This window comes from Cygnus olor, chromosome 20 (assembly GCF_009769625.2).
Source record: "Cygnus olor isolate bCygOlo1 chromosome 20, bCygOlo1.pri.v2, whole genome shotgun sequence".
Taxonomy (NCBI): domain Eukaryota; kingdom Metazoa; phylum Chordata; class Aves; order Anseriformes; family Anatidae; genus Cygnus; species Cygnus olor.
Genome location: NC_049188.1, coordinates 7718674 through 7734253, shown reverse-complemented (window position 1 = coordinate 7734253; position 15580 = coordinate 7718674). Strand labels below are relative to the sequence as shown.

General features: G+C 50.4%; 2 protein-coding genes across 4 annotated transcripts; one reads left to right on the top strand and one right to left on the bottom strand.

Moving 5' to 3' along the window:
• On the bottom strand, positions 1-4179 carry TTC19 (tetratricopeptide repeat domain 19). Of its 2 annotated transcripts, none has more exons than XM_040532815.1 (10): positions 4047-4179; positions 3660-3714; positions 3416-3526; positions 3185-3223; positions 2609-2665; positions 2279-2340; positions 1590-1684; positions 1239-1393; positions 775-937; positions 1-311 (listed from the first exon to the last, which is right to left on the bottom strand). In XM_040532815.1, exons 3-10 carry the CDS (start codon positions 3515-3517, stop codon positions 178-180), a joined length of 807 nt encoding a protein of 268 aa, XP_040388749.1. In that variant the 5' UTR covers positions 3518-3526; positions 3660-3714; positions 4047-4179; the 3' UTR covers positions 1-177. The 2 variants fall into 2 exon arrangements, with proteins under 2 accessions (XP_040388749.1, XP_040388748.1); XM_040532814.1 differs by lacking the exon at positions 4047-4179 and adding an exon at positions 3792-3990 and having other exon boundaries at positions 3660-3733.
• ZSWIM7 (zinc finger SWIM-type containing 7) lies at positions 4153-15532 on the top strand. 2 transcript variants are annotated; one of them, XM_040532842.1, is made up of 7 exons: positions 4259-4378; positions 6732-6753; positions 7280-7409; positions 7495-7620; positions 9894-9996; positions 14323-14427; positions 15244-15532. In XM_040532842.1, the coding sequence occupies exons 4-7, from the start codon at positions 7532-7534 to the stop codon at positions 15358-15360; spliced, it is 414 nt and encodes a 137-aa protein (XP_040388776.1). In that variant the 5' UTR covers positions 4259-4378; positions 6732-6753; positions 7280-7409; positions 7495-7531; the 3' UTR covers positions 15361-15532. The 2 variants fall into 2 exon arrangements, with proteins under 2 accessions (XP_040388775.1, XP_040388776.1); XM_040532841.1 differs by lacking the exons at positions 7280-7409; positions 7495-7620 and having other exon boundaries at positions 4153-4378.
• Positions 15533-15580: the final 48 nt, after the last annotated feature.

Here is a 15580-nt window from a genome sequence, read left to right as displayed (position 1 = left end):
TACAGTTATGATTTCACAACTTTATTTTGGACTATATGGGCAATAGCAGCCCTTCTTGTTAAGCAGTCCTTAAGTTCCTGATTGCTCTTCCTCTGGAGAATTGCACCAGTCCCAGCCTATTTGTATTGACCCACCCTTGCTGCTGTCAGACACCTGCAGCTTGGACTCTGGCCAAACTCAGGTGGAGCCCTTTCTCCTCTTGGCCAGTTCAGCTAGTTCTTCCTGGATGTGCTGGACAGAAGCAACATCTCCCTTCTGTTCTGCCTGCTTCAGAGCTTCTTTATACACTTGTCTTGCTTGCAGAAAGTCTTCTGTAGCAAGAGGAAAAAGGGGCATGGCTAGCCAATTACACCACCCATTTTCAGAATCCCCTCCTGAAGGTGACCACAGGCAGAGGACAAGCAAAGGATGGAACACGTTAAGAACTAGGGAGGTCCAGAAACATGCAGCATAAAGTGCCAACTGTGAGAGCTAGACAGGAGCTATGATGACATGACAAGGTGCTGCTTCAGCATCACCATCTCATTGAAACAAGTCACAAGCAGTATTCTCTGTCATTTTGGAACAGCTACTTAATGTACAGGACAAGGGAAACAAGATACCCGTGGCTGACATTCAGATGCACCAGTACTGCATTCATCTTGGACAAGATCCTTCAGCAGCTGAATTCGGTTTGAATGCAACAGAAGTTGCCTACACCAAGTCAACAGACCCACTAATTAAACTAAAAACTGTAATGCAGACAGTGACATAGACAGCAGCACGTTCACTTACTTTTGTGCATCAGAATTGCTGCCAGGTTGTTCAGCACCATGTGCTCCTCGGGGTGTTGAGTCTCCTTTGCCAGTTCAGCTGCCTTCTTCACATAGGAGTATGCCTCATCATAGTGCCCCTGAGCATCCAGCACAGTTGCCAAGTCATTCATGAGGACCACAGTCTGCACAAGGACAGAAAAGGAATCCTCAGAGCAAGACTGACGCAGAACTTCAGGCCAACTGGAGCCCCACATTCATAGACCTGTCACACTAGTAAAAGTATTTCCCAGATAAGCTTTTAGTAAGAAAGTGCCTTATCTATCAGCATGCCACACACTCAATTCTTCCTGGCAGGAAAGCAGAACCCAATTCAGTGCTGTGTACGTTCAACACTAGCAAAGCTGCTTTTATGGCTGTCTCCTTCCCTGTGAGATCAGTTAGCCTTTCTTTCCCCAGTAGTCCAACCACCACTGTACACATCACCTGTGGATGAGTCTCTCCCTGAACATCCTTTGAGATCTGCAGAGCCTTCTCATACATCTTTTGGGCCACTGGGAGCTGGTTAATGTTTAGGAGATAGCGAGCATAGGAGTCTAGGCTCATCCCCAGCAAGAGACGGGTGTTGGCTTTTTCTTCAGCTGCAAATAGAGAACAGTGGAAGTGATCGCTTCATAAGATCAAGCATCAGTTCACATCCTACAAGAGCAGGAAACCCATGCAGTGTGAAGACAATGGATTGATATGAAGATGGTGCTTGGGCAACATGGAAGATAACAGCAAGGACAGAGAAACAAAGATAATGAGAGAAGCCTTTGGCAGTTAAGGCACTCCCACCTGACAAGACATCCTCAGGCATCTCCTTTTGCTTGGCAATCTTCTCCTCTAAGGTCAGGATGCAGAACTCATAGCCAGCCAGGGCTAACTTGTGCCTGCAAAGTGCAACAACTCATCAACGTGAGGCTTCTTCCATCCCTGAAAGGATGGATGTGAATACCTTCACCTCCTTACTCTAGGTGGCCTGTGAGAAAACATTTCCTCTCCACCAGACCATTCTTGCCTTCAGTGCTCTATCCTTGATCATGTTCTAGACCCTTTTCTTGACCCGTGCACAAAAGGGTCCAAGAGATGGAGAGGGCCCCCTCCCCCCAGACAAGGCCAGCTAAGGCCACCCATGCCAATGCTCCATCTCTTAAGAAAAATGAAGGTACAAGTTACCAACCACCAACTGCAGTCAAAAGCCTTTTCTCCTGAATGCACGTCTTGTGAGGTGTGGATTTAAGGCTGGAAAGCTATGTCCTCTATAACTGCTTCTGCCCTAAGCCAGACAGGTCGTAACAGCAATCACTGCGCTGCATGACAGTGAGCAGGCAAACAGCACGCCTGTGGGTGCTTTTATGTTGGTAGTATCTCGTCACAAAGCTTCCCCAGGCACTCTGTTCTCAGAGGTAAGAGCTTCTGCTTGGCCACCACTGCCACTATGAAACTGAGATTAAAGTAAAAGATGCCTTTAGCAGAAAACTCACTGTTTCTGAGCAGCATAGATACTGGCCAGCTTGAGGGACATCTCGAGGACTGCATTGTCATCCTGCCAGGAGGACACAATGCAACTGTTACTCTTCTAACGTCTTCCCAGTAGAACCATTACTTTGCCACAGAACAAGTTTACACCTTGAAATTGCCCATCCTGTTGTCATCAGAGCTGCCATCCATTAAAGCAAGTTCCTAAGAAGCCCACCAGCGCATAGCTGGTATTGCCAGTTCCAGGAGGAAGCATTACAGCACAAGAAATAGACCAAAGAACTGTGCGCCACGCTTCGTATTTCCGCTGGAAAGCCTTTATCAAAAGAACCTACCTCCTTTGTGTCTCCTGCTAGCAAAAAGCTCATAGCTGCTTTGTAGAGCTTTTCTGCCTGAAATGAGAATTTTGAAGAGAACACTGAGGAACGATGACACTTCAAACATCTCTACTCTTTACAGAAGGAGACTGTTGGGAGAAAACTGTCAAACTTTGCAACACAATTGCTATCAAGACCAGTGGAAAGTGAAAGGCCAACCAGAGCCTGATGCTAGTGTTACTTCAGGACTCCTACACCAACAACGAGTTTATCACATCTGTGCTTCTTCACTGCTTTCCTGTGTTCTCCTTGGGATAGTCCTCTAGATGTTTGACCATGGCTTTTGATATTAAGACATACACCTTCCCTCGCTTACCACGTTGGAGCTCACAATCCAGCTGGGAAAACACTAAGCAGCATGGGACTGCAGTCCCAAGACAGATGATTTTGCTTTAGAATATGAGATCCCTGCCTCACAACTCTCAGGATGCAGCAAGTCAGCCGTGCATTGCACCTTCGAGATCTTTGGCAATACTTCATGTTACGTATCAGACTCTTACAAGGAAATAAAGACAAAACACCAGCGTTACTCACATTGTCCAGCTGCCCCTGCATGAAGGCCACGTTTGCCATCTGGAAAAGACAGGCGTTGCGCTGAAGCTCCACCGCTGGGCCCAGCCTCACCACCACCTCTTGTCCTTCCACACACAGCTTCCCAGCACCATGATGGAAGTGCCTGGGCCCTCCGGCACAGCCCTGCCCCGAGCAGGATGGCACCGAGCAGGATGCCGCCACCAGCCCCGCTCAGCCCTGCCGGGGGATTACCATGCTGTAGGTGTAGACGATGGCCCTCCTGTCGTCCGACTGGTGCGCCAGGCGCAGGGCTTGGTGCAGAACCCTCTCGGCCTCCGCCAGCTCGCCCTTCATCGTGCTGAGCTGCGGGGAGAGACAAAAATGGAGATAATAGGGGGGGAACAAGAGAGATGAGCGATAATGGGGGGAGGGGAACACCTCAGCCCCGGCCCCCAGCTGCCGGGCCCGGCGCCCTGGCCGCCCTTTCCCCCCTCACCTTGGCTCTCTTCAGCAGCAGGACGATGGCGGCCTCGCCGTCCTCCTCGGCGTCCCTGGGGAAGAGCGAGAGGGCTGCGGGGCGAGGCTCGCCGCTCGCCGCCCCCCGCCGCCCCCCTTCCCCTCCCCTCACCTCCTAGGAAGCCCAGGGCCGGGCCTGGCCGGGCCCACCGCCACCGGGCGGGTCCGGGTCCCGGTCCCGGTCCCGGTCCCGTCCCGCCGCCCCGCTCCTGCCGGGCTCCCGAGGGCCGGGCCCGGGGGAGCCCCGCGGGGCAGCGCCGCACGCCCAGGGCCCGCCGCAGCCCCGCCGCCAGCATGGCCCTCGCCCCCCTCCACGCGGGCCCTTTAAGAGCTCGCCCTCGCCACGTGACGCGGGGCCGCGCGTCACCTGTTGCTATGGCGACGAGGCCGCAGGCAGGCCCGGTGAGGCCCAGGTAGGCCCCGCTAGGCCGCGAGGTCGCCGCCTCAGCCCCCGCCGCCCCGAACGGCCCCGAGGCGGCTCCCCCGGGCTCATTCCAGGTCTGCCGTCGGGCGCTGCCCGGGTGAAGGGGCCCGGGTTGCGATGTCCGCGGTGACCTGAAGGACTTCCCGCTGCCTCCCGGTCCCTCCCGTCTTGCTCCAGCCCTGAGGCGGGTGCCCAGGGGATGGGCAGCACCCTGCCGGCTGTGGCGGAGGAACTTCTGAGGGAGATCAAAAGGGTTTTTCAGGAGACGGCGCACGGTACGTAACGGAAACGGCACCGTCCCTGCGGGGGGTGGGCCACTAATATTGCTGCTGTCAAACCGGCGGGGAGCAGCGGGTGTTGGTGTCCTCCCCTGGGCTGCACCTTCTGCAGGCTGTCACACAGCTGGTGGCCTTCAGTGTCATGAGGCAAGCTGTGTGGGTTGTTTCCAGCTCCTCTGTTTCTGTCTGGAGACAACCTAAAGAGCTTTGACGTACAGATAACAAAGAGCAGCCCCCTTCTAAAATCCATGCCCTTTCAAAACTGAGACCAAGTTGGGCACTTTGGGGACCTAGAGGAATTCTGCTTGCTTGTAGTGCAAATGGCTGCATGTGAGGGATGATAATCTCCACACTTTTCTATAGTTTTTTTTTTGTTATGCCTGCTGTACTGCTCCTTTTATAGACTTGCTAATTTCAAAACCAGAGTTAAAAGGGAATTCTTCATAGAAATGAACGTGTTTCATCACTGACCAGCAGAGGGTGTTGTGTTAGCCATCCCGTGGCAAAGAGCTGCTTTCCATTGCTTAAGTGAAGAGGGCAGAAACTACCAGTTAAATCCTGGCCAATTCTAGCAGCTAGTTAAGAACAATTATATTCATTTTGCTCTGGATTACTAACATAGTTCTGTAATCTGTGCAAAAATCTGTGTAAAAGAATATTACTATTTGTGTTTACTGGATAAGAAGTGCAAAATGGTTCTTGCAAAGGAATGTGTCTATAAGGAATATTCATACCTGCACTAAAACCAACCCAAAAAACATCCAGAGAAGTCTGTCTGAGTGCTACGTTTGAGTGGGACATGGACAAAGACTTAATATCTAAACTGAGTGACCACCTGGATAGCTTTTTGGCATACTTGCAGTATGGCTTCTGTCAGGTTAGAGTAGATCCAAAATGTACATGTGACTTTTTAAAAAGCTTTATAAATATAAAGCTTATATAAGCTTTATATAAAACTTATCCCTAAAGCACCGAAACAGTATGCTGGGACATAACTGTGAAAAGAAACTGATCAATCACCTTAGAGAACTAAATTAGAGGAAAGTCGGAAAAGTCAGACCAACGGTATAACAGTCATAGGGCATATTTTGAGTTGCTGGAACAAAGGACTTTAAAGTCAGAAGACCTAATTTTCCAGTGGAATAACAAGGCATAGTACACTGTGTCCCATTAGTGATAACAGAAAGATCAGATTGGATGATCAGAGCGTCAGCTGTCAGCTAAAACAAACAGACTCCTTTTCCGAAGTGTAATTTTCCATCTTAACAAGAAGTTCTAATAAATGAAGATTTTTTTTTGCGTGTGTACTGTTTTAAAAGCCATAAACTAGTGGTGCCCTGAAAGACTATGCTGGGAAAAGAACAAGATTGTCAAAGTTTCGATGCCACAAAGTTCTCTACTCACGCCAAGAGAGTTTCAGGGAAACCAATATATGTATTTTTAACCAGCTTCTTAAAGAGGCAGGGCAAGACGTTGAAGCTGCGTGCTTGTAAAAGTAGGATATTGTAAAAGTAAGTGTATCTGGACTTCCACATTTCTTTTTAAAATTAATCCCCGTGATCTGAATGTATGTGTAATGTGTATTTAATTGCTGTGCTTGATAAATGCCGTAATAACAAGGAGTCGCACTGAAAGTGTGAGGGTTGTGGCTCTTGGAACAAGTGGGATTGATGATTTTCTTGAAAAGGACTGAGGAAACTTCTGCTCCTGCATTAACTAGGAAGAACCCAGCTTTGGCCTGGGAGTGGGTGCACGTTGAAGTGGAGGTGGTAGAAAGGAGGGGGCTGGAGCCTGGTGGGGTGCGTCAGGCCCGGTGTGGGGGGCGGCAGCGCTGCTTTGAAGAGGGCCCAGGCCCAGAATGGGACGTGGGAGGCTCAGGACTGGAACAGAGGGGTGGGCAGTCTGGTGGGAACAGCATGGCACTGGATTGTTTTCAATTCTAGTGTGGTTCACGCAGCAAGGAACTTAAGACTGATAATGACAGCGTTGCCTGACTGTCAATTCTGCGTGCCGTTGGGTTTTGTGGAACTTGAGCTGTTTGCCCTGGTGTGCTCAGCCAGAGCTCCGGACATGAGAGGTGGGGAAGGCAAACTCCCACCCGCTTTCACATCTCCTATCCCCTTACACTGTCACGACTAAAATTTTCTACCATGGCAGATCATTTTGCTGCTCCTTGTTTCTTTTTGGTGACCAGAAGGGATGGCTAGAGTCTTGTTTGGCCTCTGGGGTAGATTAGGGATACGCTACCCTCCCTGGGCTAGCCTGTGATCAGCATCCTAGCCTGTGGTGTTGATGTTTTATGCAGTGGGGGAGTTCAGCAAAATCACCCTTCGTTTTCTTTTTATTGCAGTCCCTGATGACCTACTGCTGGGGTAAGTATCTTTTCCTTTGCTTCTTGTCCAAGTGTCCTGTTAAAGGGCAGTTGATGACTTGCTGTCATCGTAGTGCTGCTGGTTTTCTTCTGCCTTTGACCAGTACATATTTCTCAGGCGCAGTTGCTAACTAAGTGTGTGCGCTGGTAGTGGGAATAAAAGCCCTTGTCTGAAGGGTTTTTCCAAATTCATGAAATTATCTCTGTATCGCTGAATCTCCTGTGATGACTTGCACTAATTTGGGTGGATAAAACATGCAGAAACCCAGAATGTTTAACCTGAGCTGCGTCCGCCCTCAGATCCAGAATGAGTTTTCTGTGAGAGTGGACTGTGTTTCAGTGATTCATGCCACTGGAACGCTGCGCTCCACTGCGTTCCTATCAGTGTGAGCACAACGGCGTCCTGAGATCCCTTCTTCTGCTTGAGTCACGCGTGTGTGCTGGAAAGGGAGAGCTGAACATATCTCTGTGCACCAACCAGGTAACAATTCCCTTGAACGTTGTCCTGAGAGTTTTCTTCCATTTAGTGTAATTGTCAGGTCAGCTTTATAACCCTTGCATTGACTGAAGCTCGTGAATATGTCAGCAAAACATAAGAAACCTCCTAAGAGATCCAGGTTCTTCAGCTTCTGCAGTCCTCACTGATTGATGATGAAGGTAGAGAAAAGGCACCATCGCAGTGAGAAAGTCTTTTTTTTCAGATTCATATTTAACTTTGTGTCCTTGCCTGCCTGTAATTTAGCCAGGAGAGGCGATTACCAGGAACCCTTCAGGCCTTGATGGCTTTGTGTCTAAAGTTACCTAATGCAACACTTGTGAAAGGCATGCTTGCTGACTCCTTCTTCTGGACCACAATGGCCTTTGAAGGGTAGGATTATATTTGACAAGTCTCTTTTTTGCTTCCTTCTCGTCAAAAAAGAAAAGAGGAGAGAAATTCCCTTGTTAAGTTTAGTAACACTTGGGTGGTAACTTTTGGCAGTCGGATTTCCATCAGTTCCCTGTGACCGAGGGCTCTGAAGTATTCTGATTTAATTTCTGAATCTCTTCCAAATATCTGAAGAACTTCAATTTCCTTTGGGCATTCCCCTTACTTATTTCCTGTTAGACTGATCAAATTATGTACATGAAAAAAGAATTCCCCAAATTTGAAAGAGTTACTGAAACTCATTAAACTCAGGCCTATTATAGTTCCAAATCTAATCATTAAGGAATGCCTTACGTTGAGTGTTCCCCCACCCACCTCCTTTCGGTCTGTCAGATGAAACCAATCCTTACTGCCTTGAGTTTGTGCAACTGAAGTTTTGGTCTTCCTGGAATAAATCTGTCTTCTTGGCTTGTTATCAATGAGATTGACTCAGACGCATAGGTCAGCCGTGCTGTTGAGACGCCAGGGCTCTGCCTTGGCTCTTTGTGTCTTCACTGGAGTTGGAAACGTTCCTCTGCTTTCTCCTGTTCTCCTGCTCATGTTTTGTGCTATCTTTTCATCACTGCTGATTTTCTTCTTGTTTACCCTTGCAACTAATCTAGACTACGCAGATTTTTCTCAGTGGATAAAAGGTCTGTAAAGATTAGCTCAGTTGCCCCTGAGCTCTTTGGAACTCGTTCAGAGTGGCCGGATGTACAGGTCTAGAATAACTTTTAAGCTTATGAGCTGTCTGGACAATGGACTAAAGGTACAGCTCTCCAGGTCTGACGTATGGCTTATCGTAAACCCTTACACGGCGTCAGCAGGAGAGAAAATCCTCCTTGAATGGCACTAACTCTGCAGACAGGGAGTATGGTGATGGAACCTGCTGTGCCCTCAGGAGTCGTAGCTCTTTTTTTTCCCACTTGCTGGTGTAGAATTTTACAGCACCAAGCGCAGCAGTGGCCAGACCCCAGCACGTGCCCCAGTGGTGCTGCCTTGCAGCACTGAGACGGAGGAGAGAGTTGTGCAGAGGCACTGCTTTTCTGGAAGCAATTGTGTACCTGAGCAAATCTGGCTAACCACGTCTCTTCCCCATTCCAGCAAGCTGCCCCCTGTAAATGCCATGCAGTGGTGCGTCCCGGCATGGTGACGTGTCCTGCTTGGAAGGGAAGGAAAGGGAAAGTTTTTTAGGGAGCATGGAATGACATAAGGCGTGTGCTGTTCCTGGGCGTGTATCAGGAATGAAGTCGTCCCTGGGCCTTGGTGGTAGCTGGGTTATAGACATAAAATTACTGCTACGCATTGGCTCCACTTGCAGTGTAATGCCTTAAGTATTTTCCAGACAGTCCTTAGCTTCCTATTGCTGCAATTTTAGGTAGAAAAAGAATAATTTGTACCTCAGTTGTGACTGTGATCAATGAGACATAATCACTCCAGAATGGCTCATTCGTCAGGGTGTAAACCAGTTTTCTGGGGATCAGGAAGGAGTCCTGTTACTCAAGGAGTTATGTATCATCGGTGCTCTTTGCTCTGAGGCGTGATGTGTGGCCGAGACTGGAGGTGGGATTCAACTGATCGGTAAACTGACCCAGGGGAACTCAACCAGGACTGTCACGCCAGATGCGCTGCCCCAGAATAACTCCTCACCTACATAGCTAACGCTGCCTCACAGCCACGGAGACTTCTGTGTCTCTGATGCACTTTGTCTCATTTTAGTTCAGGACAGGAACCACTTCATGTCCTGTTTGTGCAGCAGGCAGCCAGAAATGTGTTTGGGTCATAGTGCTGAAGAAGAATCACATAACGTCCTGTGTAAAAAATAAAAATCCTTAAAATGCCTTGTAATTCAATCTGAGGTGGGTATTGCAAAGAGATGTGGGACTGCTTGGGAGCAGCTTGGGATTTTGGAAGTTCTCAAGAATACCCAACACCGTGTAGGTGCTCAGAATAGCTGTCAGAGGGAGGCTGTCCTTGAGGACTGAGTCCCCCGAGAGAGGTCGTCATCTGGGGTTGTCTCAGAGAGCTGGGCAGGGATTGGCAGTCACTCGGTGAAAGTCAGCAAAGCTGAGAAAGCCAGGTGGGCACATTGCTTGGTAGCATAGTTAATGGAGCTGTAACTGGTGGGATTTTGAGGTGCAAAGGGAACTTTTGGCTACAGGCCTCCTATGGAGTAAAGCTAAGCCAGGTGGTCTCCTTTTGTGACGTGACCCAGCTGGAGACCCTTTCTCTTTCAGGCTGAAGTTCGTATTTGGCCCATCTGCTGTCCCAGCCTTGGATTTGGTGGATCACCGTTCTGTCACCCGAGTCGTGTCCCCCAGTGGAAGGACAGCATACCAGGTATGCGCGTTGTTTTTCTCCTCCTGTTTCACTATCTGATGGTTTCCAGTTGACACTTGACCCAATATCCTCCTAACTTGCAGAACATGGAAGTGCACTTGGATAAACACAGAGGCAATATCAGTGTCTTACAAACTCGCTGTTGCAGCAGCCAAGAGGAACATTTCTAAATACTGTCCCTGCAAGGGGCCTTCCCTCCTTTTCTGGAGGTGCAGAGATGCTTTGGGGTGATCTAGGGTAAGAGAATTGCTGGGAAACCAGGCCTGGGTAGCGACACAAACATTTTTCACGTGTTCAGAGCTTGCATTGCTTGGTTTGCACGTGGAATCTTCATCGCTTCTGGGGCCTTGGAGAGGAATTCTGCCCCTCCGAAGAGGCATGATTCATAAACATAAAGGGCTCGAGAACACAGGCTCCAATTTGAGGTGAGGGCTTGCCGGTGGGTATTTGGTGCAGCCTAAGAAGCACTGCTTCCAGGACCTTTAGACAGCGGCTGCCTCACTAATTGAATGCTTAAAGGCTTTTCCTTTTTTACTGTTGCTCATCTGAATATGTCACTGGGCAGAGAGTGGTCACATTGTCCTTGCAGAGCTTTGTCAGGCCTTGTGGGCTAGGACAGAGCATTGCAGGCCGGGATGCACAGTCTTCACTTACCCCCCTTTTGTGTGAAGGATGAAGGGGACACTCAGAGCCTCTGGTCAGCCCAGGGAGCCTCAATGTGTGCTCACCCACTGACAGTTTATCTGCAGTGTGGCAGTTATCTGCATCTCAAGAGGCTTGATATTCATCTCTTAGATAGAGGAAGCCTAATGAGATGGGGAGGAAATCAGAGCCATGACAAGAGGGTGTTGATGCTGCAGGGAAGGAACCCCTGGACATGTTGGTCGGGGCTGGTCATCAGGAGGTAATGTGGGACAGGCCCAGCCTTCAGCCGGGTGCCGTGTAGCTGAGGGTAGCTGATGGGATGATGTGAGCTGCTCCGGCAGCGTGTGCCGGTGTCCTCCCGCTGACAGGCAGCCTGCAGGAAGCAGTCCCTGCCCGCAGCCGCATGTGTCCTTCTGAGCAGCATTCCTCGGTAGTGCAGCTCCATTGCTCATTAAGGCCATGCTGATGAGTTCATTTACAGAGGAATCTGAAGAGCTATTTTCTCTGGGGGCGTGAGGCCGGTCCCATTGCGAAACCCTTCCTCAGCACAGCTGTCTGAGAGGCAGAAACAGAGCAGAGCCTCTCTCGAGGCCGCCGGCTGGAGCCTTGACGGGAACACAAGCTGGGGCTGCAGAAACCAAAGCGCTGAGCGGGACACTGCACTCAGGGTGGCTGGGTAGTGTCACTGGCTCTTGATTCATGCCTGTGTGTGGTGCAGGCGCTGGTCCCAGCTGTGTGCGCTTGTGCAGCAGAGAAGCACGCCCAGTGCAGTGGGGACAGGGGTCATCTGTGAGCGTCTGGACGCAGGCTCAGTCATCCCTCACTCCAAGGTCAGCTCTGCCCTGCCGTTTGCACCCAGATGTGGGTGAGCTGGAATGTGAAGTGGTGCTTTCACTCACAGCTGGATCTGGAGAGCTCTTGTTGTAGAGACCATGAGGTTGGTCCTGTTGTGAAACTCCTCTGGGTCCTCGTAGCCAAATCTGAGATGTTGATACTTCCCAGGCTAAAACGCTGTTTGTTCCGTATCACTCAGCACATCTTAGGCACTGCTTTGGGGGAAAATGGCTCTGCTCAGGCCGGCCTTAGGACTGCAGCCCGTCGTGTAGACAGTTTTTGCCCTCAGGAACCGAGATGGGAGAAGAAGGAGCCCTCAGTCAAGTGAAAACCATGAGTTATCTTTTAATGCCCAGGCATTAATGCCTTTGCTACTTAGTACGGGGGTGGCGCTGACAGGGTGTTCAAGGGCTAATGTTACCTTAGGGTTGTAAATCATCCCAAAAGAGCTTGTGTAATATCTGCCTACACTGCAGGCTATAGCCAACCCTGGTAATTCCAGGTCAGGGATAAGTCCTACCTGCTGCAGAGGTAGCAGATAGTCGCTGGCGGTGGAGCTTGCTGGATGGTAAGTGGTGAGCAGGGGCGGCTGGGGCACCTCCTTTAGCTGTGCCTGAGTTGCAGAAAAGCTGTGAGCTGCAGGAGTGAAGGCAGCTAGCAGGGGGAAGGGTCAGTGCTCTAGTCCTGCCACCAGCTGTCACTTCCATTGCTCACGTCCTGCATTTTTATTGGTTTATTCTTTTATAAGTCTTTTTACATTAATTTCCTAGAACTCTGGCAGCCTGGCCCAGCTTGAGGATGGTCCCGGCGCAGGCTGGTGCTGCCTAGCAGTACACTGGTGCCAGAGCTGGCTCTTCTGTGTCCCTGCACGCTGGCAGGGACACCACCACCAAGGTTATTTTTCCTCTCGGTGCTGCCAACAAGCGCCTGGCAACAAGGGCAGCGGAAGGAAATCTCAGAGCACCTCCGGGTCAAAAAAGCACCCCAGCGCCTGGCTTGGCCGCAGCTGCCCAGAAATGGAGGCACCTTTTTCTCTTGGTCTTTGGAGTTTAGATCCTGCCTTATTAGGCAGAAGCTGCATTCTTGCCGTCTAGGTCAGGATGGGGGATCTCTAAGCTCAGCCCAAATCTGGCAGTCTGTGACTTGCCCCCCTCCTCAAAGGAAAACACTTCTGAAAGAAAGGCACCATCGGAATACTTCGTCTTGGAAAAAACAATCAAAGGGGCTAGAGAAAAACAAACTTATCACAAGTGAAACAAACAGTCTGGAGTATAAGAGGGGCCAGGGTAAAGGCCAGACTCTGAAAGAAGTCTGATTTCCCCTGAAATAAGAATGTGGATCTTGTGTCCTGAATCTGCTGGGAGAGATGAGGGATAAGAGGTGTAGCACTTCTGGGGGAGAGCTCAAACCTGCAGGCCTCACCCACCAGGCAAGGGCTGCAGAGAGAGCTGCAGGGGACAGGGGAAGTGTCCTTTAGCAAGTACAGCTCTGGACCGTGAGGGATGATGTTCTTCTGGAGGGACTTCAGAGTGCCAGGGACCTCTTGGGGGAGAGCAACACCCTGCAGACCTCCACTTTTTCCTTTTTTGAGGAATCTTTACATTTAATTGTACTTGTGCCATGAATCCAACCAGAATCTAAAGCCTGGTGTGAGAGGAGCGTGGTGTGCCATCAGAGCCCGGAGCTTGTGCACAGGAGAGAGCTCTGCTGTGATGAAACCCATGTAAAGCCCCACCGTTCTCTGGAATGCGCTCTAAGAGTTAGTGCTAGCCACTTGCTCTCGCTGTGGCACATACGATACACATCGTGGCACATGGTCTGTTGTAACCGCATTTTGGCCATGGGATGGGTTCAGTTTAAGCCTCAGAGCATCAGGGAAATCCATACTATTCGGTGCAGGTTTCGGCTCCTAGTCTGTGAGTGTGTTCTTGCAACAGGAGGAGGGCAGAGCAGATTGCTCTTAAAATAACTTTCTGAAACTACTTCCCAGTCTTGAAGAAGGCAGAAGAGAATTAATCCCTAGGTTGGCTTTTCTGTGTCAGGCAACCAGCTCCAGCAGTGCAGTTTGCCTGTCAGCTTCACGCTGGAACGAGCGCGTCCCTCACCTGGCTGCCCACGTCCTGTGCCCGAGGAGGAATGTGACTCAGGGCCCGCCTTGCAGAGGAGCAGCACGTGGGAAAAGGAGGCAGTGCTGTTCCCAAACCAGAGGTGAAGCAGGGAGGCTTCTTCTCTGGAGACTTGAACTTTTTGTTTATTCAGTCAAAACTGGATTCCAATAGCTGCAGCTGTTTTTGACAGCAGAACAGCGAGAGCCTTTGCAGCCTCCAGCCCTCGGTGCTGGTTAGAAAAGGCCTTGCTGCAAGTGCTTACTGCTGCTCTCCTTCCATCCTCAGGTCAGTGGTGGCCCTGGATTCATCAGTGTGCTTTCTGTGACAAGAGTTTGGGTCATCTGCAACCACCCAGGGTCTGCCAGTATGGGGCCTGGCTGCAGGGAATTTGGGAGATTGAGGTGGGGCCCTGTGCTCGATGCCTCAGCCCTTTTCCTGATCTCTCAGCAGCAGACAAATCACTGGAGCCAATGTCTGCCACAAACACGGTGTACATACAGGAGCTTTCTTCTCCTGTAGGGAGAGAAGGATGTAGAGATACAGAAAGCTGAGGAGTTTCAAGCTTAATGTGTGTCACTGCAGTATTTGGGGCCCCTTTTGTATTGCAGCATCTGCTCGCCTGCTGCATGCTGTGAGTCACTGTGGAGAGGATGTCAGGCCAAATACAGGCCAGGAGTTAAAGAAATTGAAAGCGAATGTTCTCTCTGACTCCCACACCCTCTGAATAACTTTGTTTCAGGTTCTTGGGACCTCGGGTAAACTCTACACCTGCTACAGCTCCTGCCACTTCTGTACATGTCCTGCTTTTGGTTTTACTGTATTGCAGAAGAGCGAGAGCCTTCTGGTAAGTTGTCTGCCTTAACTTGGGGCCAGGACGGTGTGGGGGAGAAGGCTGTGCTGATTTCTCCTCCCCGAACCACAGCAGCCTGAAGTTTCCAAGGGAGCAAATATGTGAGCGTGGACTTGGCCGTGCAGGCTGTGCCTGACCCAGTGCATAATCTGGCCTCCAGGAGTCACAACGTTTAGATGGAGCTAGGCCTACAAGGGCTGGGAAGGGCTTTTGTTCTTAATTACGTGTTACTTTTCAAGAGATGAATAGTTCCTGGTCTCTTGGAACAAGGGCCACTGCTGCACGTATGACTGCCGCGTAGAGGCTGGCCGATGAAGTGGGGTTCACCTGGTGCCAGTGAGGAAGGGCTCAGTGTCACTAACGGGTCTGTCCGCGCACCCCTGTGCCAACCACCCCTCCCTCGTGGGAAGCCCGCCTGTTCCCGGAGCTCTGTGAGCTGGGCCTAATGCTCTCGCTTCCTAGAGCTGTGCAGGGTATGCGAGGGCTGCCAGACAATGCGAAGCCAACTCTTGCTCTTTGTGGCCTGGACCTACCTGCTTCTGCACCTGGCGTGCTTGTGGGGAGGGCAGCAGGATCCAGTAACACTTTGCCGTGTGTCAGACCCCTGTGTTTGTCCTGATTGCAGAGACCTGGGGCAACTCGAGCTCCAGGCTGTGCCGGGGCTTGGTGTGACAAGAGGGAAACATGTTCCTGGGGGGTGAGAACTTCCCTGGACACATTTTGGTGCGGATGCTTTTTTGTGGCTGTCAGATAGAGCACGGCATTCCTGTGTTGCTCCTGCTGTTAACTTTTCCATGCTGTTACTTGCAGTGCAAACATATACTTGCTGTCTACCTCAGCCAGGCCATGGGATCCTGTCAGGAGCTAACAGTCTCTGAGGAGCAGCTCACAAACATCTTACTGGCTGACGAAGAGGACGAAGGATGAAGGACTTGGATCACATGCAGATGTGCTTTCTGTGTACCCTCCTGGCTGCATAGCCAGCATGTCTATGAGGCTGCCATTGCAGCTGCTAGGTTTCTTCCTGTGCTGTAGCCAAATGTGGCATTAATTAGCAGCTTTGCACTGATTAATTAATTAATAAATGTTAAGAAGCCTGTGCTGACTTCGGTTTCATTTATTTAAGCTATTCTTGGGATTTCTGAAG

What these genes read in the sequence shown, in the direction of transcription:
- TTC19 (XM_040532814.1), bottom strand. Translation starts at nt 3,975, where the DNA reads ATGCTGGCGGCGGGGCTGCGGCGGGCCCTGGGCGTGCGGCGCTGCCCC. An exon ending in TCGTCTACACCTACAGCATG is followed by an intron (nt 3,224 to 3,415) that starts GTAATCCCCCGG and finishes TGTCTTTTCCAG; the next exon opens with ATGGCAAACGTGGCCTTCAT. An exon ending in TAGCAGGAGACACAAAGGAG is followed by an intron (nt 2,341 to 2,608) that starts GTAGGTTCTTTT and finishes TCCTCCTGGCAG; the next exon opens with GATGACAATGCAGTCCTCGA.
- ZSWIM7 (XM_040532841.1), top strand. Translation starts at nt 4,303, where the DNA reads ATGGGCAGCACCCTGCCGGCTGTGGCGGAGGAACTTCTGAGGGAGATC. An exon ending in TTTTCAGGAGACGGCGCACG is followed by an intron (nt 4,379 to 6,731) that starts GTACGTAACGGA and finishes TTTTTATTGCAG; the next exon opens with TCCCTGATGACCTACTGCTG. An exon ending in GTGGAAGGACAGCATACCAG is followed by an intron (nt 9,997 to 14,322) that starts GTATGCGCGTTG and finishes ACTTTGTTTCAG; the next exon opens with GTTCTTGGGACCTCGGGTAA.